General features: G+C 47.1%; 1 protein-coding gene and 1 long non-coding RNA gene across 13 annotated transcripts in view; one reads left to right on the forward strand and one right to left on the reverse strand.

The window, feature by feature from the left end:
- Positions 1–26274, forward strand: part of HYDIN (HYDIN axonemal central pair apparatus protein) — a 433704-nt gene that overhangs the window by 325116 nt on the left and 82314 nt on the right. For 11 of the 12 annotated variants that reach the window (XR_008423557.1, XR_008423558.1, XR_008423559.1 and 8 more), the window contains 10 exons: positions 2454–2633; positions 3114–3287; positions 5431–5604; positions 9426–9637; positions 14225–14362; positions 16097–16280; positions 18566–18707; positions 21111–21273; positions 22996–23619; positions 25610–25831. Coding sequence is in view for 9 of the 12 variants with exons in the window: in XM_053906649.1 (XP_053762624.1) it covers positions 2454–2633; positions 3114–3287; positions 5431–5604; positions 9426–9637; positions 14225–14362; positions 16097–16280; positions 18566–18707; positions 21111–21273; positions 22996–23619; positions 25610–25831 (2213 nt within the window). In the remaining 3 variants the exon portion in view is untranslated. Of the gene's footprint in view, positions 1–2453; positions 2634–3113; positions 3288–5430; positions 5605–9425; positions 9638–14224; positions 14363–16096; positions 16281–18565; positions 18722–21110; positions 21274–22995; positions 23620–25609; positions 25832–26274 lie in introns of those variants that run through there. The other variant, XM_053906656.1, reaches the window with a different exon arrangement.
- LOC109270656 (uncharacterized) lies at positions 14845–21122 on the reverse strand. The gene is made up of 2 exons (XR_002081612.2): positions 20988–21122; positions 14845–15425 (listed from the first exon to the last, which is right to left on the reverse strand). It is a non-coding gene; the product is annotated as an uncharacterized LOC109270656 (long non-coding RNA).

Below are 26274 nucleotides of genomic sequence, written 5' to 3' on the forward strand. Positions count from 1 at the left end.
TTCAGGCTTAAAAACAGCTAATAGAGGGATAGAAGAACACTTAGGCTTTACACACTTACCTGAGAGACTAAAGCACTGAGACACCAGGTCCACAGTGTGAAGGGGCAGAGTCAGGATTCAAGCCCAGATCTCTCTGACTCTGGCATCCACGACGGTAACCACTGTACTCCGTGGCTTCTGTGTGTGCTTGAATATGTCACACAGGGTACAACTTGGTGTCCTAAGAGAGGTCAGGAGTGGGGGTTCCCCCAAGGATGAGGTTGGCCCTCCACGGTCTTTAAGCCAAACCCCAATCATAAAACTGGACTGTGCTCTCATAATGTGCCCCTTTCTGGCCCAGCACCCCTGTATTACCCCACCATCCATCCATGGGCTCCCTTTTGTGTACCTGAGCGTCAGGGGTCCTTGATGACCTGTAGCACCGTGCAGTTTGTCGTGATGCATGCTTCTCCTTCCTGTTTATCATGCCCTCATCTTGGAAATGTGCCCTCCCTATTCTTCTGTGTAATAGTCATCACATGTGTAATTGTTTTCTTCATACCTGTCTCCCCCCCCAATAAGAAGCCCCCATAAAGGCAGTGATCATGCATTCCCCACTTGTAACCCCAAAGCATGGAACTGCACCTGATACGTCACGGTGCCCAATAACATGTGCTATAACAGTGAATGAATGAATGGAATGGAGTCCATTTTCTCCTGAGCTTGGGCTCGTCTTGTCTCTCAAGGGAGCCAGTCAGAGAATACTAGTTTGTCCTAAAAGGAGAAGATGAGAGAAGAAGACCACCTTTGCCCTCAATCTCCTGGTCAGTGTCATTGAGCACTATTAGTTTACCAGAACTGCCATCGCAAAGACCACAGACTTGGTGGCTTAATCAACAGAAATTTATTTTCTCGTAGTTCAGGAGGCTCAAAGCCTAAGATCCAGGTGTCAGCTGGGTCATTGTCTGCAGAACCTCCTTCCTTGGCTTGTAGCTGTCTGTCTTCCCCTGGTGTTCACATGGTCTTCTGTCTGTGTCTGTCCTAGTCTCTTCTTAAAGAACACCAGTTATACTGGAGTGTGGGTGGAATAGGGCATCCATATAACCCCTTTTTAACTTTATTACATAGTCACTTTCTGAGGTACTGGGGAGTAGGATTTCAACCTAAGAATTTTAGGGTAACTAGTTAAGCCTATAACAAGCACCCACAGTGTTCCACGAACGGAGCTGAAGCACTGTAAACAGATCAGTGAAACAGGCCCTGTCTTTGAGAGCCCACAACCAGGAAGGTGGTGGGAGGGGAGACACTGGAACTCAGAACCACTGGGACAGAAAGCTGGGGGTGCTGCCATGTGTAAAGGGCATCACAAAATCAGAGAAGGACCCTGTTGCTCTCGTCCCCGTCCTTACACAGTACAGTTGTGGGTTCGTTTTTTCATTTGGCCCATTGGAAGTTGGCCGAGAACAGGGACCCACGGGTTCAGAGGGAGCCAGGAAGGTGCATACTCGGCTTTTCCCCAGGGCTTCCCTGAGCCTGTGCTCCCTCTGCTCACGTGCAGACCATCCTCCCTGCTTCCCGCACCACGGCCAGGGAAGCCAGTCACTGGAGACCTCCGACCTCTCTGCCTCAGATCCAACCTCTAAACAAAGACAGTGTCAACCCCCGTCAACAGGCCCGGTAAAGGGGGTCATTTTGTACAGTCACAGCCCAACAACCCCACTGAGATTGTGAGGAGGGTTCTAGGCAGACAAATTGGTAGGTGTACTTGGCAATGGCATAGACAAATGTTCATGACAGATTTAGGGGGAAAACGGGCTACAAATTGGTATATACAACATGATCCCAAGTTCAGCTTTGAAAAATTTAAAATTAAGGATCTGAGAGGCCACAGCTCTGCGGGCCTGGTATCATAAAGTGCAGCTGCAGCTCCTCGGTCACTGTTTCTTGTTCTATCTACATCTCTTTGCAGATGAGTTGTATAATTCTTGCTCTTCTGAATTTTCTAAATTTTCTGGAGAAAATATATAATTTTAGTCTTTTTAATGTTAAGATGTAGAAACACTCTGGGCAGAGAAATTTTTTTTTAAAGTTTATTTATTTTGAGAGAGAGAGAGAGAGAGAGAGAGAGAGAGAACCAATGGGAGAGGGGCCGAGAGAGAGGGAGACAGAGGATCTGAAGCAGGCTCTGTGCTGACAGCAGAGAGCCCAGCACAGGACTGGAACGCACGAACCACGAGGTCATGACCTGAACCTAAGTCAGATGCTTAAGTGACTGAGCCACCCAGGTGCCCCTGGGCAGAGAACCTTCTTAACAGCCAACTGACTGCAGATCTTGTTCCTTGGCTTTGGCTAGTCCAGGGTGATGGTAACCAGGTCAGTGATTCTCCACTTTGTCTCTTTCTTTTTCCATACCTGTCTCCCTTGTCCCCCTCCCAACACTTCCCCCATGTTTTTGTTCTTTGTTTCTCGGGCAGAAGAGGAAGATATGCCCTCATCAGAACAAGGCACCTCTGGCAGTACAAAGAGGACCTCACTGAGCCAAGGGATCTCTGTCACGTCCAACCCTGAAGAACGGCACATTCCCACAGTCGAGTCCAAGACCTACCCGGATGAAGAGGAGGATGAGGAAAGCCTGGAAAAAATAATGTTTCAAAGTAACCAAACATTTAAATGTTTTGTACTGGTTCTCTCTAAGAGAAGTGGGAAGACTGTCCAGTGCCTTTTTACTTTTCTCCCTAAAATGCACCCTTGAGCCTTTTAGCACTACCGTGTATTAATTCTGTAGTAGGAATATGCCATCACTTAGTCAGCCACTCCCCTTAATGTTGCACATTCAGCTAGTTTCCAGTATTATTTTTTCAGCAGGAGATATTCCCCCAGAAATAGAATTAAGAGTCAATAAGGGTATCTGTATTTTCACTTCCAGTAGCTGTCGACAAATTATCAGCTATAAAGGACACTTCCCATCCACTGCAGGGGGGAGTGGGAACTGTGACAACATGTGCAGCAGATAATTTGCCACTGTGCCACAGCAGTGTTCAAGAAGAAAAAGTGGTTCTCCTTTCCATCAGACTGTATGAATTCTGGGCGTGCCCATGGGCATGCACTTGTACACGTATATTTTTAATTTGCAGCTGACAAGATACAGAGTGTTGACAGCCACTCGACGGAAGAGGTTGGAGAAGTAGAGAACAACCCAGTGAGCAAGGCGATCGCGCGCCACCTGGGCATTGATATTTCTGCAGAAGGCCGCATGGCCAAGAACAGGAAGGGCATCGCCATTATCATCCACGGGACACCCTTGTCAGGTATGCCGCAGCTCCCAAGGGTTGTCACTTTAAGGGTTATGGTGAAGTTCGCACATGTAATTTTCGAGATAACAAAAGACTCTTTTTTTTTTTTTTTGATTTGTATACCATGGGACTATCCCCAAACTATTAAATTGCCAATCTCAGAGAAACAGTGTTACAGAAAGAGCAGGGACACCTTATTTTTAATTAATATATCTCTGAGTTGTTTGAGCTTATATTCTTCCAATAATTTTAAAATAATATTAGGGAAAAATCCAAGACATTAAATTCTTTAGAAAGAGGAGGGGGAAAATAAAAATAAATGATAAAACAGGAGAGGGGGAAATAAGCACAAGCTCCTTGAGCTAGAAATATTACTTCTATAAGCTTACCTTAAGAATCTGTTTAGTGATGTGGACAAAGATTAACTGCATGAACATTCACTGCAGCGCTGCTCAGCATCATAAAAATTTGGGAGCAATTGAAGCAGTCAGTATAGAAGACTGGTTAATTAAGCTTTAGTGCATCCACATAGTAAGTTATTTGGCCTCTATAAACAGTGTTTTGTACACCCCATAGCAGCATTACTCACAATAGCCAAGAGGTAGAAACAGCCCAACTGTCCACTGACAGATAAACGGAAAAACAAAATACGGTACAATGGGATATTATTCAGCCTCAAAAAAGAAGGAAACTCTGACTCATGCTACAATATAGTTGAACACTGAAGATATTATACTAAGTGAAATCATCACGAAAGGATAATTGCTGTATGATTCTACTTATATGAAGTGCTTGCAGTGGTCGAATTCATAGAAACAGAAAGAAGAGTGGTAGTTTCCAGGGACTGGGAAGGAGAAGAATGGGAGCTTGTTGTTTAATGGGTACAGAGTTTCCATTTGAGAAGATGAAAAAGTGCTGGAGGCCTATGGTGGTGATGATCACACAATAGTATGAATGTACTTAATGCAACTTAAAATATGGTTAAAATGGTAAGTTATGTACGGCTATCACCACAATTTCTTTAAGTGCCATAGAAATGTACTAAATGAATAGAAAGACGTTCATGGTACATCATTTTAAGTAAGAAAAATGTCATACTTAGGATTTGTAATCTGGATTAATTTCCTATTGGTACCATAACAAATAACTACACATTTAGTAAGTTGAAACAATGCAAATTTACTTTCCTTCTGAAGGTCAGAAGTCTAAAATGTGTCAAAAGAGCTGCATTCCTTCTGGAGGCTTCTAGGAGAGGACCCATTTCCTTTCCCTTTGTAGCTTCTAGAAATGTTGCCTGCATTCCTTGGCTTGTGGCCCCTTCTTCCATCCTCAAAACCAGTATCATAGTATCTTCCAGTCTCTCTTCCTTTTCATCATAATCACCTGTTCTGACTCTGACCCTCTTGCTTTTCTCCTATAAGGGCCCTTGGGATTATGTTGGGCCCACCCAGATAATCCAGGATAATTTCCCATATGAGGATCCTTAACTTAATCAAAGGTGCTAACCCCCTTTACCGCATAAGGTAACATATTCACAGGTTTCAGACATTTGGATGTGGATGTCTTTGGCTGGGGTGGGGGGGCATTGTTCAGCCTACCACATAACCCATTTCTTTATAAGAAATATAAGTAAGGTAGTTATATATACATACTTAGCAGCCATATGCTAACTGTAATATCTCTGGGTGAGCAAATTATGGATCTTCTTTTTCCTTCCCTCCTGTTTGTTCTTTGAATTTTCTGCTTTCTTTTTAACAAGCAGATATTTTGAAATGAGAAAAGAAAGATCAACACAAGTTATTCTTTAAACCAAAAAAGTCTTCCCATTAGAATCAGAGACAGTAGAGCTACACGACTTTTAAAGGTCATCTGATAGAATTACCATCTAGACTGAGGAGAAAATCCAGAGAGCAAACGTGTTGCCATCACACGGTGCACAACACATGGGTGGCAGAATGAGGACAAGAATCCGTGGTCCTGACTTGTGGTTCCGGCCTCCTTTCTCTTTTCTGCTGCCATCTGTGGCCGCACAAGAGACATAGAGGCAAAGCGCTTGGAGAGATTACTCTACAGGGGCCTCCATTCTAGAAACTTCTTCTGTCTAGAGACACTAAGCAACTGAGAGCCAGGAAATTCAACCTCCTGACCTTTTTTTCAGGGAAATCAGCCACCGCAGTCAGCATGGCCAGGTACTACAATGCAGCCTGCTTGAACATCGACTCCATCGTGCTTGAAGCAATCTCTGATGGCAGCAACATCCCGGGGATCCGGGCCCGTGAGCTCTGTATCAGAGCTGCCATAGAGCAGTCCATGAAGGAAGGAGAAGAGTCTGGTAAGAGCCTTTTCCCCTGACTTTCTGTGGTCAAGTGGCCGGCAGCCTGCTGCTAATACCCATCTTCTCTGTGTCCCCCGCTGAGCTTTTCTCCCCCAGCCTGGTTGAAAGCTGACTTACAACATACTGCCAACTTATAGCCCAGGGAAGAGTTGTCTTCACTGAGTATCTGTGGCTCTCCCCGCTGCCCAGACAGGCACCCATTTGGTGCTATGGGGAACAGGACCATGAATAAGAGGCAGCCCACACTTTTGGGGGTGACTTGTGGAAGGGGAACAGACATGGACTTGTTCAGAGCAGAGGGAAATAATGTAACAGAAATACTGACTTCTGTGAAAGGGCAACTTTGGGATGGCTGGGGTCCAACCAGCTTGATCTGGGGAAGTTTTCATGCAAATGAGCTTTAAAGGACAGGCAAAGAAGAAGTCAAGTACATTCCTGCCCAAGAAAGCAAGGAAGCTGACAGTAAATTAGAGGTGGGAAGGCAGGCTCAGGCCCATCTTGGTTGACCTTGATGCCGAAATTAGGAATTCGGGTTTTATTTTGAAGGAACAGAGGAGTCGGGTGGTTATCACCCTCTGGGAGAAATGGTCAGAAAGCCACACTAGGAAAGCAGCTCTTGTAATGTCTTGTAAAGGAAGCACTGGAGATGCCGACAGTGAACAGGTTTGGGCCAGCCGACCCCCTAGCACCTGCATGGCAGGAAATTGAAAGATGGGGAGGCATTCCAGATGGTCACCTAGAATTTCCAGTCATGGAAACCAGGAAGAGAGTGATGTCATTTACCAAGATAGGAAATGTGGGAAAAGGAGAAAGTTTGTTGGAGAAGAAAATTAATTAAGGTTTTAAACACCATAGTAGTGAGGCCTGGTGTGGCCTGCCTACCAGAGGTAGAGAATTCTGGCTCCATCAGGTTGTCTGTGGACCGACAGGGCAGGAGATGGCTGCTCAATTGGTAAAATACATTGAAGTAGAGTGATTGCTCTGAGAGGAACCATTTTTAATAAATATTCATTCATAACAGCATAACATCATTTCTGATAGTGCACCATGCTTGCTGGTTGACTGATAAAAGTGGCTGGGGCTTTTAGGCATGCCCCTTCCATACCTCTGCATAGAATGCTTAGGGAAATAGAAGATTCTTTGCTGAAAAGGTCAGAAAAGTAGCTTTTGAGTAGTGAAAGAGAGGAAAAATAATTTTCTCTCTATCCTGAGTTCTTGGCGGAGACTGCTATAATAAAAGATTAACAAGGAAAAAAAATAAGTTTATTAACATGTGTCCTTCTTGTGTACATGGAAGATACTCAGGAGGAAATGAGGTGACTTAGAATTCTGAATTAAATACCATCTTCACAGGGAGAGAAGAGGAGGGAGGTAGTCCTCTTAGGGGAGAGCAAATGAGTCTTAGGGAAGATGAATGGACCCACAGAACAATGGACGAGGGTACGGTAGTTAATGACAAGCATGTCTCCTCTCCTGTGATGAGTCAGTCCACTCTGCTGGATGGAACTCCCAGGGTGGGGATTTGTGACAGTTGAGTTCCCTTTGGACACTTGTCTTTAGACAGATAAGAGAAGGTCAGAGAAGTCTTCTCCCCACATTTGCTGTTTTTCAAGTGCCCACAGTTCAAAAGCAAGCAGCGTATTTTGAGGTGACATATCCTGAACTCTAATAGTCATATTTTGGGATGGCATAATCAGCTACCGTCAGTGGGAACCCCAAGCTACATCATAATTCTGGTTCTCTTAGATTTTGTTTCCTTTTCTGTCAATTAAACTACATTTCACAGAGGTCTTTGGAGCTGTGTTGGTGTCCCATAAGAAACTGTGGATTTGGTCTTCCTACCTGAGGAGGTCATGTCAAGCTAAAGACATAACGGGGGGAGTCTTCCTCAAGAAAGTAAGAGGTGCACCTGCTGGAAGAAAGAAAATCATCCCAGAAAGTTCCAGAAAGAGGAGAGGGATGGAAAGAGCAGGACAGGACATTGGGGAACACTTATATTTTAAGAGGAGTGTAGGTAGAGGAGAAGCCAGGGAGGCCGAGAAGGCAGAGTGAGTGTCAGAGGGGTGGGCAGTCAGGAGAGCAGGATGCAGAGAAGTCAAGGAAACAAAGCTGCAGGCGGGAGGGGCAAGAAGGGTTTGCACACCTCTCCAGTGCCCTGGTTGGGTCTGGGCACCTTGGCCTTGTCTGTCTCATAGGCCTTATCACTGGTTCATATACCATTTACTTGACTTCCTTATGCTACTGTCTCCCTACCCCACCAGAATGTTAGCTGGGAGCAGGGATGTGTGTTCGTTCTCTTCACTGATGCATTCCCAGCCCCTGGGTTGGTACCTGGCACAGAGTAGACACAGAGTAAATACTTCCAAAAATGTGTCAAATCAATGAATGAATGTAGTCATAGATTGCTGGAAGTACAGATAGAATGAGCCCTGAGAGAGGGCCACTGTGGGTCACAGTTCAGAGGTCACTGGGCACTTTGGAGAAAGCCCTTTCAATGGAGGGGTTAAACCCAAACCTACACTTGCTGTTCACTGCGGGGTCCACAGGCTGTCCTGAAGCAGAAGTGGTAAATCTAACCCTGTGTGTCCCTGTCCCATGCAGTACCCACCAGCCACCTGAAACATGGGTGTCCAAATTGAAATGTGCTGCTTGGGGGTGGTGGTTCAGGCAGGGGGTAGGGGGTGGCACATGGGAGTTGAAGATGTAGTAGGAGAAAAAGACTGTAAAATAACAAGGTAGAAATGTGTTGATATAATCACATTTGGGGTAGATTGGGTTAAACATACCATGGAAATCGATTTGTACTTTTCTAATGTGGCTACTAGAAAATCTAAATTGGATACACATTATACGTCTATTGGACAGATGTGGCCCACACTACTGTTTTAGAAGCTGGGCAGTGAGGAAAAAAGGAGGTGAAATGATGATGTCTTGAAAGAAGTGAGAGATGAAATGAAAACCCTTATTAGTATTATATCAGGAAGAGCTGGCTTTGTAAGATATGGCTGGATGACGCCGCTGGCAGGGGAGGTTGACAGACATGGGGACAGCACAGAAGAGACCCTACAGCCATCAGTGGAGGTGGGAGCGGCCGTGGAGGCATAGGACTCATGGCGAAGTGAGCGGGCACAGGTGGCAAGAGGCTGGAGCCATCACAATCAGGTGGAGCCTGGAGGCACCGGGGGTAACAGGACCTGGATGAACGAGGGACGAACCAACAGAATGTTGGTACAGCTGTTCCACTGGTGGCCTCAATGCCCTTTGACCCCTGCCACCCCCAGGTGCAGTATGGTGTCCTTGTACCTATAACCAGCTCTCAGGGGAGGGACAGAGGGACAAAAGATAGTGACAGCTCTCAAGGGAGTTCTGAGGGCTTATTTGCTGAAATGGCCAACAAGGAATAAGGAGTCTTAGCAATTCTTCCTGAGCTGGAAAACGTGGAGGCTGCCTAGCGCACAACCGCATTGCCCCATCTGAGGTGTCAGCTTTCCAAGGCAGGGCTACAGTGGACCAGCAGTTTCAGAAATGCTTGCCCTCGGGGCTGGAAGAGGAAGTGGGGCAGACTAACATGGGACCCACTGGGCAGATGGGCAGCGAAGAGCCCTGGACTCCAGTCCAGCCTCTCCACTCGCCTGTCCTCATCCAGCCTCGGCGTGTGTAGCCTCTTCTTCCAGCCCCTCCCAGCCAGCTGCAGATGGAGACGGCTGTGTGCTCCTCAAGAGAATCACACCAACCCCGCTAGGAGTTGTGCCATCCCCACTATTATTTCCTGATCATCCTGAGGTGACTTTTAATATAAACCCACTCTCTCTGTGTAGCCCAGGAGGCTGCTTCAGGCCAAACTGCTGTGGGACAGACACATCTGAGCAGTGAGACCCTGGGCAAGTTTACCTCAGAATCTACCCTGTCCCCTGAAATGAAATCGGCGAAGACCATGCGTGGGAGCATGATTATTGCCAAAAGCAAGGCGGAGAGCCATGGCTCTGGGTCTCAGAAGCAGCACCACCAGCATGCGTCCGAAACGCCACAGGTACAAACCAGGGCTCCCCAGAAGAGGGGTGGGATCCCTCCTCCTGCCCTTTCTCCTCAGAACCCCTCAGCCATGTCAGCATCATGCCATTGCTGTGGGGGCCCTCACCAGGTTCATGGTGCAGGTCCTGCAAGGAGAGGTCATCTGGCAGGCGTTCAGCAAGTGACTTTAATGTTATAGGCACTGGGTTGAATGCTAACAAAATAAAGATAAAGCAAAATCGCTGCACTTAAGCTGCCCTAAGAGTCTGATGAAGGAGATAACCACACATTCAAATATTTGCAATAAAATGAGATTGGTGACAAAAGAGCTTTGTAAAAGGAATTGGCTTGAACCGCATGAAATTGCCAACATTCAACCATTGGAACAGCAATTTCATATGGCTCAGTCTAATACTAAAGGAATGCTAAGGATGAAACTGTTCATATGAATTGTGGGAGGGCTGCACAGGAGTCATGGAAGGTCATAAAGTAGTCAGGAAGTTTGCGCCTCAGCCAAGGGACTTTGCGAACAATCTTGGCAGAATAGCAGGTGCTGTGGCCAGACAGTGGATGGCACCGTGGAGAGGTAGGTGATGAGTTGTCGGGGGGAAAGTGGAGTCAAGTGAGTGTAGGCTTCCAAGATGTTTCAAGGAACAAGAAAAGAGACTAGTTGTTAGAGGAGCAAATTTAGGGTTAAGAGAGTTGTTTCTCTGAAAGGAGGTGGAGGCACAAGCAGGTCTATAAGGAGAAGAGCTCCTGGAGGAGTGTAAGGTGACAATCCACCCAAGAGGGAATGAGATTCCTGGAGGAGACAGGGAGGAAAGGACTAAGCACAGTCAAAAGGGACGGGGGCCAGCTCCTTCTGGAGTCAGTAAAGGTGAAAACAGATACAGCTGCGTGTGGGGAAGGCAAGTGGAGAGCGGAGGTCGGAGAAGGTCTTTGCTGAGTGGCTCTAAGACGTGTGCAGGATGCAAAGTCTTTGCAGGAAGCATTGAGGAGGTTAGTGTTGCACAGCATGCTTGAGGAGAGTGGCGAAGCACTGATGTGTCCACCGGGAGGAATAGAACCAGAAATGGGTGGTGGACAAAAGAAAAGACAGTTTAGAATGCTGATTCTCCAGCCAAGACAGGAAGGCATAACTTCGCTGTTTCAAGATTTCCCTAAGCAGTCATTCAGAGGTAGAGAGAGAAGTCATCATTGCAAGGGCACGAGTGTGCTCAGAACAAGGGGCAGGGGAGTTGAGAGTAGTATATGGGAAGTGCAGTATATGGAGAGAAGGAATTAAGAGGAGGGCAGCAGAATGAAACAGGATTCGAGGAAGAGTTTGTGGGTCTTGTTACCATCCAAGAGTGCAGTAGGGAGAGTGGGAGAGGTGGGCACTTCAGAGGAGGCTGTTGAAGAAAACAGAGTGGAGGTGAAGGCCCTTGCAGGAGAGGCCCCACATGTTGGATGGCGCAGGTGGATGGAATGGAAGCCAAGGTCTCCTCACGAGAGGAGGTATGCAGGTTGGATGGGACACTCTGGGGGGCTGAATTTGTGCCAAATAATGCCTCTCATCTTCGTTTCAGTCCCTCCTTCTTCTAACATCTTGAAAATTGGAACCGTCGACTCAGTTTCTTTTGCAGCATCATTTAACCCTCTTTCTCAAGACCAAATATGGTATTCATGGATGAACTAAAACTCATATTTGTATTAAACAGGGTGTCATGGGGAATCATTTTCTTTGATTGGGTTCCATCCATCTGGACAGTGAAGCAAGGCTTTTTAGAATATATCAAAGGCAGCAGAAAACACTAAATCTGATCCCAATCCCCTTGCAATAAATAGGGAACTCAGAGCCTGTTCAAGATCACCCCTGCCCACATGGCTGCTCACACTGCTCCAGTGTGACAGGACTAATGCTTTGGACAACAGTCACTGTGTTGGCATGCTCCACCCACAAATGGCTTTTCAGTTTTCTAAAGCTCTCCTAAAGCATGAACTCTCCAATGACTTAAAGTTTATTTATGTTGCAAGTGGAAAGCAATGTATAATATGTCACATAATAAAGATATGACTGTAATATAAGGTCATTTGTTTATACATCACTGTGTTCTGGGAGAGCACTCACTGGAAATTCTTATCTTTTGAATGACATTTAATACAACACTCTCATTTCTCAGTCCCATGCCCACCTCAGCTCCTCACTGCCATGGTCATGTTCAAGAACTTGTTCATCGTTACCCATAAATTCCAAGACCTCTAGACCACACATCCTACATCCTAACTACCATCTTCTAACCTTGCATATGACTTCTGTGAGAAGTAACTGGTCCCATCCAAAACTCCAGTCCACATCTTCACTGCCTACCACCCCCTTCACTCCCCATCTTACTCGGTTTGTTATCTGTGTCTGTCACTTTAGGCATTCCCTTGCCCCCTTGCCCTTCATCATACTCTCCAAGCAAAACTTCAGCCGATTCTCCACCTCCTCCATGCAGAGCGGCTGAACACAGCTGGAGACAATCTTCATCTCTCCTGAGTGGTCTTTATTTAAAAATTAAGACCACAAATCTCAAGTGGACCTTTGGTCTGCCCTAGTAAATTTGCCATCCATCTCTTCAAGATAACTATTTTATTGTGGTCGTCACTCTCCAAACCCCTAAGACCGTTTCCTCTTCCTCATTCCCAGCTGATGATCTCTCTTCTGACCCATGGAGGGAGCAGCAACGATGAGAAGACCATCACCATATTCTCCCACCACCAGACCAACGAGCCAGGCTGCACCCTCCCTGCCACGGAGTCACTGCCCCTGCTCTCATCCTAGGCCCTGCACATGTGCAGGCCCTTCTCACTCAAGAGCCGAATTCCTGCAGTCATCCCCTTTCCCTCCCATTTGTTTTTTGCCCTATAGATCCTTCTCATCAGCATCTATGCATGCTTTATTACCTCCCATCTTTAAAAACACTGTCCCGACATCACAGATCCCCCTCCAGCTCTTACCTCGTCCCTCAACTCCTCTTCAGGGCTGTTCCCCCCAAGAATGGTTGCATGCCTCCCTCCTCATCCTCAACCCCCATTCTCTCTTTCACCTATTCCAGTGAGGCCTTTGTCCTTACCACCCCACGGATCACTCTTCTCAAGGTCGCTGGCATTCATCTTGCCAGATCCAGTGGCCTGTGTTCTGTCATCCACCTCACATGACCTCATAGCAGCTGATAAGTCCTCTTCCTGGACGTGCTTCTGGCCAGCACACCACCGCGCTCTTCTCCTTCCCCTTTGCCTCATTTGGGACTCCCCCTACTCCTGCACCTTTCCACATCCTCCAGATCCATTGGCTTTTGGAATAGTCTAGGACTGAGTCATCTGCTCTTTTCTTTTCGTTATCTACCTTTTCTCTATAGGTGATCTCATCCAGTTTATTAAGTACTTAAATATTTTCAGGATGCGTGTGCCCCTCACATTTCTGTCTCCAACCCCAATTTCTTGCCCAGCTGAGGTTCACGCACACAAATTCACATTCATTATGTCTGTTGAATGGCTTAGACACATCTCAAAATGTATGTGTCTGAAAAGTGACTCTTGCCCCTCACCCAAAACAGAACAAGGCAAAAAATTGTTCTTCCTTCAGTTTTTTTTCTTTCTTAATTAATGACTTTGCCATTTTCCCATATGCTCAGACTAAAACCCAAGGGATCATTCTTGGTGCCCCTCTTTCTTTCACATCCTATCCCAAGTCCTAGTGGGATGGAATGTTAGAGAAAGTATCAGCCATTTCTCACCACTTCCACCATGGCATCCTTCATCTCCTGCCTTGACCATGGAGATGTCTAACTAGTCTTCCCGCCTCCGCTCTTTTCACCTCATGCAGCAGGCACAGTGGCCTTTCAGAAATAAAACTCAGATCATTCTCTGCCTAAAACATGCCAACCACTTCCCATAACACTTGGAATAAAATCCAAATTCCTTACTGGGGTCTGCAAGCCCTGACTACGCCTTAGACTTGAATTAAGCCCGACCCTCTTCCCCATTGCTCACTCAGTACAGTTACACTGGGCTCCCACGTGCTCCCCAGAGCCCATCAAGCACACTCGTGTGCAAGGAGCTTGCTGTTCCCTCACAGAAAGACTCTTCTCTCAGGATCTTGTCTCATTCTTTCATATTGTTGTCCAACCCTGTCACCGTTCTCTATGTCCTTACCTCATTCTTTTCTCCCTAGCACTTGTCACTATCTCAGACTATGTGACTGATTTGGATATTCACCTGCTCCTTTTCTGTCTCCTCTATTTGAAATAAGGACCACACAGGCAGCAACATTGCCAGCGTTGTTTGTTGTTGTATCCCTAGTGCTAGAGGGACCCCTTGTACCTAATAGGTGCCCGATATTTGTTGAATGAATGAACACATGTGTACATATACAAAGCACCTTTCACAGTATTCCCACTTGAAGCTTAGGCAATTCTTTAACGAAAACCTTTCATTTTACAGAGCAGTCTCCATTTTACAGATGAGGAAATGAGGCCCAGAGAGATTATACGATTTCCACGAGGTCATATGGCTTGTAAGTATGAGATCTGCTGGGACACCAAGCTGGATTCTAACTCCTGATCCTTCTCCCGCTCGACAGATTTCCTCCAGCCCTCTCCCTTCGGGGCCCACACAGCGCCGGCTCAGTGTCAGCCCCAGTATCGGAGGTGAGACCGGGCTCGTGAGCTGTGTGCTCCCTGAGGACCTATTCACCCAGATCCTGGCTGATCGCATACAGGTACGTCCGTGCCCACATGCCCAGAGCTGCACGGCTCACACTCCATCCCTGCGCTGGGACCTGAGATTCCGATCCACGGCCCACCCATGGCGGTTCAGAACCCAGGGGTCTTGGAGAGGAAAGATGGGCTTCTTCACCCCCAACAGTCATTTGCTCTTGTCCTTTTGACAGCTCTTGTTAGGCAACTGGCCCTGGCGCAGTCTGCTGCCTGAAGTCACTCTCCTTAAAGGACCATTGAGCATGTTACATATTAAAAAAAAAAAAAAAATCAGATTCATGATACAGCCCTACAGTGGTATATTAAAAATCATAACATGGAGCCATGGAAAGTTAGAACTTGGAACCATATTAATTGCTGTAAAAATCTGTTTTCAATGTATTAAGTGAGAAAAGAAGGTTATGAAATAGTATGTACAGCACAATTGCATTTCTATAAGAATATGTCTAAATGTATGTCATACAAACAGTAAAAACTCTGAAAGTGTATTAACTGTGGTTATCTTTGGATAGCAGGATAATGGATTTTTAGTTCTGTTCATACATTTCTGAATTATTTTACAATGACACATTGCTTTTCAAGTCAAAAAACACAATAACCGTTTCCAGTTAAAAAAATTGTTTTCATAAGCATTGTACAGTTAAAGAAAAGAAAACAAGATCAGCAGGATTTGGGAGGACACCCCTAAGCCTGTTTGCTGCTTATGGTTTGCAGAGAGCTAAACGGCTCACCAGGTCCTGGAGTTGTCCATTGGCTTTGGCTTTTTCAAAGTAGGCCACGATATTAGTTGCACATTTCAATAGAACAAAATGCGACCTGAGGCTCCCAGAAGAGGAGATGTCATCACAGGAAATTACTCAGGTTAAGGTTTGATGGCTACTGTGTTCACAGTGCTGTCACTCTCAGCTGACCCGAGCAAGGTGGGCTGGTAAGTGTGCTGGTGTTTCGTGTACCCAGGTTAAATCACTGGTAAAACCCAAAGTAAGCCAGCAGAGCAGTGCTGCTCGAAGTACTGGTCTTTGATGAAACATGGAGTTTGCGTGGCTTCCTCCATCGACAGTCTTGCTACAAAAAAAAAAAAAAAAAAAAAAAAAAAAAAAAAAACAGCAGCTGAAATAAATAGTGTTTTTCATGATGTCGTTGATTTACATTCTGGCACACGATTCTGGTCTCATCAAACACTGGTAGTGATCAGCTCCTGGCCAAGGGTGGCCAGTCTGTGTACCACCCTTTGAGTAACACTGATGTACAACAGAGGCTGCTCCTCAGTGGTTAGTATTACCAAGATCGTTACACGCCAAGGCAGTAACGCCACTGAAAGATCTGAATGGCCCACCTGCTACTGGTGCCCTTGCTGTTACTCTGTGAGGGGGGATACCTTGCCTTTCCCTCCTCTCTGCCTGTTCCTCATGGACCTGCCCAAACCCTCACTTTCACGTTTAGTTTGCGTTCCTTATTTCTGTAGAGTTGGGAGAAATCTTTTATTCTATAAATACGTATGATAAAGCTCTTGCATGACTGATAAAATATTTGTATTTTTCTCTCATATTTTATAACAGCATGTTGAATGTAGCAGGTGGAAGGGTGGTTTAACGGCATTTACATGGGGGCCCAGTAGGTCAGCAGAGACCAATGCAGCCCCCAGTAAAACCACCCACGAAAGAACAAGCAACTTTCTCCATAGAGAACCCGGTAACTGTGGCCTTAGTTACTGTCTTTTCTCACTCTGGTTTCAGCTGAGTGACTGCTTCCGCGGAGTGGTGTTTGATAGCGTTGAGACCCTCTTCGCTCGGAACGCGGCTGTGGCTCTCCTCTGCCTGCTGAAGGCCATCGGCAACCGGGAGCACATCTACGTAATCAACATGGCCCAGGATTACACAGTCATGAAGGCCCAAGAGAAAGCCAAAAAGGAGCAAGAAGGTAAAGCCCCGTACTCTTCTGGGCTACCCTTCCCAAGCCCTAACAGCCCTTCCAACAGAGCCTTACACTTTTTGAAATGCTTCTCCACCACGTTGAGCCATTGTGCAGATGAACCTATTACATCTGCCATGTCATCGGTGCTCACCTCCGCCCTGTAAGGTGACCAGAAGTTCTTATTTCTACTTTGCACCTGAGGGAACTGAGGTGCGGCTGACCTGTCGGGAGACTACAGGACAGGGAATGGACCCAGCCAGCTCTTCTTGTAACAGACATGTTTCCCTTCCCCCTAATATCACACTGCATCCCTTCTCATCTTCCCTGTAATCACAACCAACCCATGGGGGACACATCACAAGTCCCATCCTGACTCAGGTGACTGATTAGCTTGTTGGTTTTGTTTAAGGGGACTGTACATTTCCTGCAAACACTGGAAGTGCTCATAAACTTGACAAAACAGCTTCTACATCTTAGCCTCCTGTCTCCCATGCACTGCAGCCAACATTCTGTACACTTGAAATGTCTCTAAATGGCACTGTGGGTTATTTAATCCTTACAGTAACCCTCTGGGGATCATTGTCCCCCTTTTACAGACAAGGAAAAGGAGGCTCAGAGACATCAACAGTGTAAGATCACACAGCAAATTAGTAAGGTCTTTATAACTCTGAAACCTTGCTTTTTCCTGTCATTACAACAGTAGCGTGAAAAAAATTTCAGTGATTGAAAATTAAACACACACACACACACACACACACACACATTCAGAGTAATGTTAGCTTGAGTTCCCAATTTAGTCATAAGCAGACCTAGCAAATTTTGGTCCCCAAGGGAGGAGGTGACACTTTCCTTGGGAGGCAGTCTCCTGCTCTGGCCTCAGCTCGGTGACATCACTGCCCTTCCTTACTTGGCCTTACCTCTCTTCTGGAAAAATCCAAGCAAATCATAGTGCTTTTTCATTAAGGAAATAATTACAAACTTGAGCTCTCTTAGTTCTTAAACAGAACTTAAAGACTGCTTCCTTACATTCTCATCCAGAGAAAAATTAGGAAGAAAATCCCTGGCAGTGTTCCAGCCTCCGACTTCCTGCTTTTCCAGAAAGCTTATGTCCCCGTTACCATCAACTTGAAATAAAGTATCTCTTTTCATTTTTTCATTTACTTGTGGATTGAGGTTTTTCACCATTGCATTATGGGCTCCTCTCCCTGAAATCTTCTGCATTTGAAAAAAGTCCCAAGGCAGCATCCAGTAACAATATTATTATATTCAAATCTAATTTTTATTGAACATTTATGAATTTGCCAGGCACGGGCCTAGATGCTTTAGAGGGTTGCCTATATGATCCCCATGGCAGCCTATGGAGGAAGAAACCTGATTCTTATCTGTTCCTAGCCCTTGGTAAGTGTCAGAGAAGGATCTTCAAATATACATCTCCGAGTCCAAAGCACAGGCCTACAACAAGTGGAAGTTGTAGAAAAGAATCTGACAGCCTTTGTGCGGGGCATGACCATGCTTCTGGACCTGGAATCTGTAGGGTATTGAAAATGGTTTCCCTTGGTCTGCAAATGGTTCTGTCACCCTGAGCACTCTGGCGGCATATGTTTGTAGTGTATGAAGTCCGTGGGTGCTATATTACTTCCCTATCACTGCGGTAGCAAATTACAGACTGGATGCCTCCAAACAACACAGACTTGCTGTCTTACATTTCTGGAAGTCAGAAGTCCTTAAAGCGGGGTGTCCACAGGGCTCTGTTTCGTTGAAGGCTCCAGGGAGAGAATCCATTTCCTTACCTTCTCAAGCTTCTAGAGGCCACTTGCATTTCTCAGCTCATGGTCCCTACTTCACAGCATTCTGACCTCTGCTTCCATTGCCACATCTCCTTCTCTGACCCTGACCCTCCTGCACCCCTCTTATAAGGACCTTTGTGATTATACTGGGCCCACTCGGATAATCCGGGACAGTCTCCCAGTGCAAAGTCCTTAACTTAATCACATCTGCAAAATCCTTTCCCCCACACCAGGTAGCGTATTCACAGTTCTGGGGATTAGAACATGGACATCTTTGGAACTACTATTCAGTCTAGCACAGATGGAGACCAGTTTTGGAACTGTGTGAGTGAAGGAAGGCCCGCCAGAGATCAAGAACGTCCCCGCAGCACCAGAGCCACCCTTGCCCTGTCATAGACCCTCCATAGCAAGTGTGGGCTGGGAGCTGAGCCACTGAGGGCCCTGCAGCCAAGGCTGGTGAGTGAGTCACTTTCCCTCACTTTCCTCTCCCTGTTCCCTCCACAGAGAGCAAACGCAGGGAGGCACTTCAGAAAGAGAAGGAGCGTCTCCAAAATATGGATGAGGAAGAATATGATGCCATGACAGAGGAGGAGAAAATCATGTTCAATCGAGAGGTTTGGCAGGCCCTCCGGGAAAGGAAGAAGAGGTCAGAATCAAGGGGTAGTCAGGCTGGAAGTGGTTCCCCCCGGGAGTAACACATAGCCCATCCTGGAGACTGGGATCACCTTCCGGGGGAGCAGCGTGACCAAGGGAGACACAGGAGGGTCACCTTCTGGGGAGCAGCGTGACCAAGGGAGACACAGGAGGATCACCTTCCGGGGGAGCAGTGTGGCCAAGGGAGACAGGAAGATGACCTGCTAAGAGCAGGAAAACACCTTGACCATCAAGGGGACTGGTGGCTGCAGCCTTTCAGGGTTTCTTTCATTGTCCTCCCCATCCTTCTCTCTGGAGGACATCTGACACTAGAGGGAAGGTTGTATGATATAATGGCAGGGGACTTCTGGCCCCTCTATTCTCCAAGAGCTCCCACAAGCTTCTCCTGACAACTGCCCCCTAGGTGTGGCTCATCAGCCTCTGTGCTCAGGTGTCCACAGCTGGTGACTGAGGGGCCACTCTCTTGACATGAGCTTAATGGTCGCTCCCCAGAACTCAGTCATTTCTCCTTCCCCAGCCATCATCTTGGCCTTTTGTGGTGTTATCTGTGCCCTGAGTTCTGACTGCCTCTCCCACTTGATCCTCGGCCTGGACGGTTCACCAGAGACCCTGGGCAGTGTCTCAGCCACTTTCTGTGCCCATCACTGGGAACCACACAGGAAAGACTGAATCCCCTCCACACCACATGGGCCCCAGGAGACTCAAGCTATCTCAGATAGCAGTAGGATATATGTCCTTTCTGCCCTCAGACCTTCAAACATGCTGGGAGAGGAGGGTATATTGCTTACCCTCCATAGAATTCCACACATTGGCAAAGCCAAGATACTTGCCCTACTGTAGGGGGACATAGTCTCCTTCCATCTCCAGACTCCTCCAACTGACCCCAAAAGAGCTTTTTTGCCCTCTCTGCCCCCATAGTATGCCCTCATTTCTTCATCTGCATGGTCCCTTGTAAAAATGCCCAGGGGGCGCTGCCTGGTGGCTGGGTCTCAGTTAAACATCTGACTTCAGCCCAGGTCATGATCTCACAGTTCATGAGTTTGAGCCCTGCATCAGGTTCTGTGCTGTCAGCACAAAGCCAGCTTCGGATCCTCTCTCCCCCTCTCTCTCTGCCCCTCCCCCCCTTTCTCGCGCGCGCGCGCGCGCTCTCTCTCTCTCTCAAAAATAAACATTTAAATAAACAAACAAACAAACAAACAAACCCAGTCCTCCAGAGGTATAAAAATACTAGCTTTGGGATTCCAAAGGAATCTCCTTTCTTTCTCATCCAGGTCATTGCTTTCAGGAATTTATTTCATAGTGGACTTGGAAAATATAAATCTGATCCTCAAAGCTCAGCAATGACTTGTTTGTGTGAGACACACACACACACACACACACACACACACACACACACACACCTAGTAATGATGAGTTGGCTACAGTGGATGATAGAGAATCACAGCAACCAGGAGCAACCAGGGATTCCTAGAAATGAAAACAGATGGGTTTTGTACTTTCAGAAATGCTGTCCCCTCCACTCTTGTTTATATTTGGTGTCCCAGCCTTGGTGCCCCTTCTGCCACTGGCAACAGGGCAGGCCCAGCTGAATCCATAGCAGGAAGGGATAGAGAAAAGAAAGGAATGTGGCTTTCAGATCCACCACCATGGCTCCAAGCTAGCCATTAGGGACTGCTATTTAAAACACCATTTCTTGAGACACCTGAGTGGCTCAGTCAGTTAAGCTTCAGACTTCGACTCGAGCCATAATCTCATGGCTCATGAGTTCAATCCCTGCTTCAGGCTCTGTGCTGACAGCTCAGAGCCTAGAGCCTGCTTCGGATCCCGTATCTCCCTCTCTCTCTGCCCCTCCCCCACTCACACTCTGTCTCTCAAAGGTGAATAAACGTTAAAAAATAAATAAATAAAACACTGTTTCTGTTCTAATGTTGTCTGAACATTAGATGTAACAAGTATAGGAAGCTGAGCCACATCTGAACTGATATCAGAACAATCTTTGCAACTTACTTTTTGAAAACTGCTAACATCAAGCTATTTTCAGCCCTTGCCTTGCTCTCCTATGAAAGAAGATTGATATGCATATTGAGAGTTCCTCTTAGTTGAGTTTGAGGTGATCACTTTTGCTGAATGACTTTTCAGAGACCCTACTTTCTTTCTTTCCTTTCTTCCCTTCTTCCCTCCCTCCCTGTCTTCCTTCCTTCCTTCCTTCCTTCCTTCCTTCCTTCCTTCCTTCCTTCCTATTTACCCACATTATTTACCCACATTTCTTTACCTGCATTTCATTCTTCTTATGCCCAAGAAAGCTCTGCCCATGTCCCTCCACTGGACACTCCCAGTCAGGGAGAGTGGACAGGAGAGGCTCTAAACTCTGTTGTCTCTGCTTGGTTTGATGAAGGGAGCTGGAGAGGCTGGCAAGGGAGATGCATGAAAAGAAGTTACAGCAGGAGCTTGAGCGGCAAAAGGAAGAAGATGAGCTAAAACGGAAGGTCAAAAGGCCAAAGCAAGGACCAGTAAAGGAGGAACCTCCCACAAAGAAATCTCAAACAGCAAACCGGCAGGTAGCAACCCTCTCTTGCTCCTTAGCAAGAAGCAGAACAGAGAGAGCATACATTGTAACCGGCCCATCAATCCAGTACGTTTCCCTTCCACAAAATTGACCTGATACTGTTTGGATTTTGCAGTGGAGCAGAAGGTAGGAGGGAAGGGGCCAACATTTGTCACGGGCTGATTGTGTGCCAGGATCCCTGGCTGGCCTTTATGTAATTCTGTCATTTTGGCCTCCCTCCCACCCTGTGAGGTTCAGAGCCATGAACCCTGCCTGGGGTTGAAAGAGACAAAGTCGTGGGTACCGGACCTCCCCCAGTTACGTCTGACCACAGTCATTGCACTTTCCACTGTACCCCGCCCTCCCCGTAAGTCCCCTGCATGGTGCTGAATGGGCTGGTATTCACAGTTTGCCTCAGTAAGCCACAAAGTCAGTAGAGCCCCGGTGTTCAACCAATAGCTTATCTTGACAATGGTCAAGGAAGGCACTGCAACATAAGCTTGTCCTTGCAGACAACTAGTGATAGTTTACCAGCCTGCCAAGCTTAGCAGTCACATCTCTGGGGCCACGACCCAGGAAGGCAGAACAGCCAACACAGCACCAAGAGTGGCGCTCACAGCCCGGGAGGGTAGCTAGCCAGCTGGTGGGCACAGTGACTATTTCAGCACTGGATGCTCTGAGGGTGAAGCTAAAGCCAGACAAGCCAGACTCCCAGACAAGATGCAGACTGGTCCCAGTAGATGAGCAAGGCACAGTGACCACATCTGAGCAGACACAAGGGCAGAGGAATTAGGCTTCAGCGGCCACAATCAGGTAGAGCTCAGGAAGGAGCAGGGTCTGAGCGTGCAGAAACGGCCCAGGCTTGGGAGCAGAACCAAGCACAAGAAGCAAGAAGGCCTGGACTCTCCACTGTACCTGGCCTCCAGCTGCTCTGTGCTGGGCTCCTGCAACCTTCCAAGGGCAAGCCCTCCCTGCCCCTCTCTGGCCGCTCCTTCCACACAGAGTCCTCTGCCTGATATCTGTTGTCCGGACAGAACTTTCAGTGTCTTGGCAGTGACTCTACTGACAGTGGAGAAAGACACAGTAGTAGCCAAGCCCCTCCCCTCCATACTCAACTAGGTGAGTGACCCCTCCAGGGGACAGCTCTACCCAGCACTGACCTCCTAGCTGCGTTGGAGATGAGACAGAGGAGTGGTACGGTGAGGCGCTGAGGCAAGGGGGAAGCCAACCCAGCAAGCCTGCCTCAGAGCCCAGCTTTATGGAGGAGGCGCACTTTCAGCGGGAAAGGGGGTTCTGGGCTGCTCTGCAGTCAGTGAACATTCGGCTAGACTTCATGTCATCAAAGAATGAACAAAAACCTCTGGGGCCTCCCCAAGGATTCCATCCAGAGGGGAGGAAAATCAGAGCCCACAAAGCAAGTTTAAAAGGGCAGGAGAAAAAGAATGAAGTTGGTTTCTCTAGGCCAGGTTAATTAAATAAATAGTATTTTTTAAAAGCCAGGACACAGCCAAATTCTTAAACTCCTGTTTGTTCCCCACGAAGGACCGTGGAGAGGATATTTTAACAAGGACCCCCCAAGATGACACAGACAGAGGCATAGCCCCTGGGTCTATAAGAGGCACCTGGGGCTCTGTGAGGCCTTCTTTCAAAACACAATATCCTCTTGCTCTCATTTATGCTGTTGTTCTCCAGTAAAGAAATGTTTTAAGCATGTTTTATGTGTTTTGCCTCCTAGATGCTTACTTTTTCCAAACTAGATGTCAAGATGGATTCAGTAGAAAGGAAAGTATCCATCAGGGAGCAGTTAACGGAGAAGGAGGAACTGACAAAGAAGAGAAGGAACCAACTGGCAGACCCTCACATGGTTGGGTCTCCCCTTGTCCAGGAGCCAGAGGACAGTGAGGGGGACCTCCGGAAGGATGCTGACAAGCACCTGGCCCACAAGTTTAAGACCTATGAGCTGACTCTCAAGGATGTTCAGAACATCCTCATGTACTGGGACCGGAAGCAAGGCATTCTGCTGCAACACATGGGCACCGACGACATACCCCACGAGGCTGATGACCAGCGCCAGGTTCCTTCGGGTGGGCGCCGAGGCCGCAAGGACCGGGAGAGGGAGCGTGCAGAGAAGGAGAGAGCCGAGAAGGAGCGCCAGGAGCGGGAGAAGGCTGAGAGGGAGCGTCTGGAGAAGCTCCGGGCTCTGGAGGAGCGGAGCGACGGAGGAGAGGCTGATGGGGAGGAGGACCACGAGGGGAAGAAGGATCTAGGCGTGCCATTAATAAACATCCAGACACCTGACATGGAAGGCTTGAACTGGAAGCAGGCCCTAGACAATGACAGGCTTCCCAAAGGGGATCAGGTACAGACTCTTTTCCAGGATGCAGATGTAATGAATGGGGTAGCAGGTATTGTACTAATTACCATTAAGGTGTTTCTTTCTGTATCCCCTTAATTCCATTAATCTCTGATTAATCCCTTGGATATAAGACAACAATGGCTAAAAGGACCTATTTCTAGGTGAAAATCCATAGAAAGCTCCACAGATCTAAATCACTCTATCTGACCTCATAAAAAACTGTCTATAGGGTTGATTTTTAATATCGATAATACTGGTGTTACAGGCTGGCAAGGTAGGTACGCTGTAGGGTGAAGCAAGAGGCTCAACTACTTTAAAATCTTGTTCCCACAAGTTCTTATAGTGACAGAAATCATACTGTTTATCAGATAGCCTTTTGGCCCTAGAAAATATTGCATATCCAGAAGCCTCTTGGGTAATGGTTTGAAGGAGACAGTTACTATAGGCTTTTGTCTGAGGAAGAACTTCTGTAAAGCACCAGAAAGCAAATAATTTAGGCTGCGGGTCATCTAGTCTCTGTCACAACCACCACCAACATATAAATCAATGATTTTGTTCCAATACAACTTCATTTACAAAAGCAGGTAGCAGGCCAGACTTGACCAGGGGGACACAGTTTGCTGATCTCTGGTTTCGTCTATAAGAAATTAGACACAACCTTAACAAGGAGAGAACAGAGCCTGGGAGGAAAGTATGGCAGGTAAGGGCTAATGGGAGGACACGGGTAGTTCCGCAAGGGGGCACATTAGGGTGTGGTTTGGCCCCACAGCAGCAGGCCAGGCGGGCCAAAGGGCAGAAGACCGTTGGAGGACACAACACCACTCGTTTTACAGTTCCGCCTCCACTCAGCCTTAGATAAGGCATCATGGCCATTTTTCCCCTAGAATTGTGTTTTTGGAGAAAAGGACATCTTCTCATCTTGCTTTGTGCTCCAGTACTATAGCCAAGATGATCTGCTTGCCTTTTTGTTTTCTCTCCACACTCCAAGCCACAGGTTAGACTGTTGGTTATAAAGTTCTTTAACCCTGGCTCTATTAATTCAACAGTTGGTACAAACTGTTCATTCCTTTCCCTCGCAGACATTCAAACCCTGGGAGTTAACGCTAGCTAAGCATTAGGTCTTTAGCCACCTGCCCTGCAGGTTAGAAGCCCAGGATTCCATGAAGACTGTTGCCTGCTTGGCCTAATAGCCCATTTGGTCCACAGAACGGGTGCTCTGGTGGGCTGTAACACCATTGTGATGATGACAAATCTAGAGATAGCATGCTTATTCTGAGGGGCTCCATGCTGAGAAGGAAGTTGCTGCTAAATTTTAAAGGCATCTGCTCTGGAAGATGCTCCTTCAGTATATATGAGAGCAGAAGGGGAGAATGCTGTAGGAATGAATGTTCTCTTTGGTTTCTTTTTGACTTCTCTCTTCCTTCCCATCATTTACCCCATTCCCAGAACCTTGGCTTTTTTTTTTTCTTTGCCATATTTGACCTGCTCTGACCCTATCTTTCAGCATTAGAAGGAAAGAACATTTAAAGGTGAAAGAACAATTAACACGGGATCTGAAAACAGATGGAACAACTCTGTACTATAGACATCAGAGCCTTAAGAGCTAGTCTCTAAAACATAGTTTTGAGTGCCTACTATGTGCTGGGCCCTGTGCTATAGTGTCCTGGTTCTTGTCCCAGTGGAGTTTATGTAACATCCAGCTGTAGAGACAGACACGGTAGGGTGACAAGGGCCATGATGAGAGAGGTACAGGGAGCGTGCAGCCACAACAAGTGCCCCAGCCTGTTCTAGGGGTTTGGGGATCTAGAAAAACCTACAGGGCTGTGCCATAGGTCTTTCACACCCCTCCCCTGACACATGCGCATAGCAGGGGCATCTCCCAAGAATGGTGAGGAAAAGACAGGAGGGTCTGAACCACCCTGTGCTCGCTCGGGGAGGAGCTGGGGGAACCCTACCCTGTGCATAGGAAATTAACCATGGGCTTTCCCTTTAGATCCTGGACATCTTGGGTCTGGGTTCCTCTGGCCCACCCATCCCACCTCCGGCCTTATTCTCAATCATCTCCCACCCCCTGAAGCGGCTGCCTCCGGCCACAACAGAAATCCTGAAGCATTTTGTGTTTGTGATCCCACCACCTGAAGAGCTCTCCCTCCAGGAGGAGAAAAGAGAAGGGGAAGCAGAACCAGAGCTTTCAAGCACTGTGAGCTCTGCAAAGGTAAGGAGCAAGCCAGCTGCTTGCCCTCCTGACCTTGGCGGGAATTCAGATGGGCAGACAGAGGCCACTTTCCACATGGTCAAAAATTGAGTACAGCGTTGGCTGTCATGCTCGCTGATGTGTTTGCCTTTGACTCATCAGGGATCCTGCCTGGGGACCCCGCATGAGCCTCTCTCAAAATGGCTCATTCTCATCTTCCACCCTTTCCAGCCCTCGTGGGATGGTCTAGGGAACTTGTTGAATTGCTCTGAAGCTTATGTGTGAGAAACAATTAAGCAAGACCAGCTCTTTTAGAAAAAAGATATTAGAATGTATTGGGAAGATAAGGTAGTTCACACAGGGCATGAGAATACAAGAATCAACAGACACGAATTAAGGGAAGACACAGCACTAGAAAAAGGACAGATTACCAAAGAATTTATCAAGGGAAGATTAGATATTTT

The sequence above is a fragment of the Panthera pardus genome, unplaced genomic scaffold (assembly GCF_024362965.1).
Source record: "Panthera pardus isolate Hobbes unplaced genomic scaffold, ASM2436296v1 HiC_scaffold_19, whole genome shotgun sequence".
Lineage (NCBI taxonomy): Eukaryota > Metazoa > Chordata > Mammalia > Carnivora > Felidae > Panthera > Panthera pardus.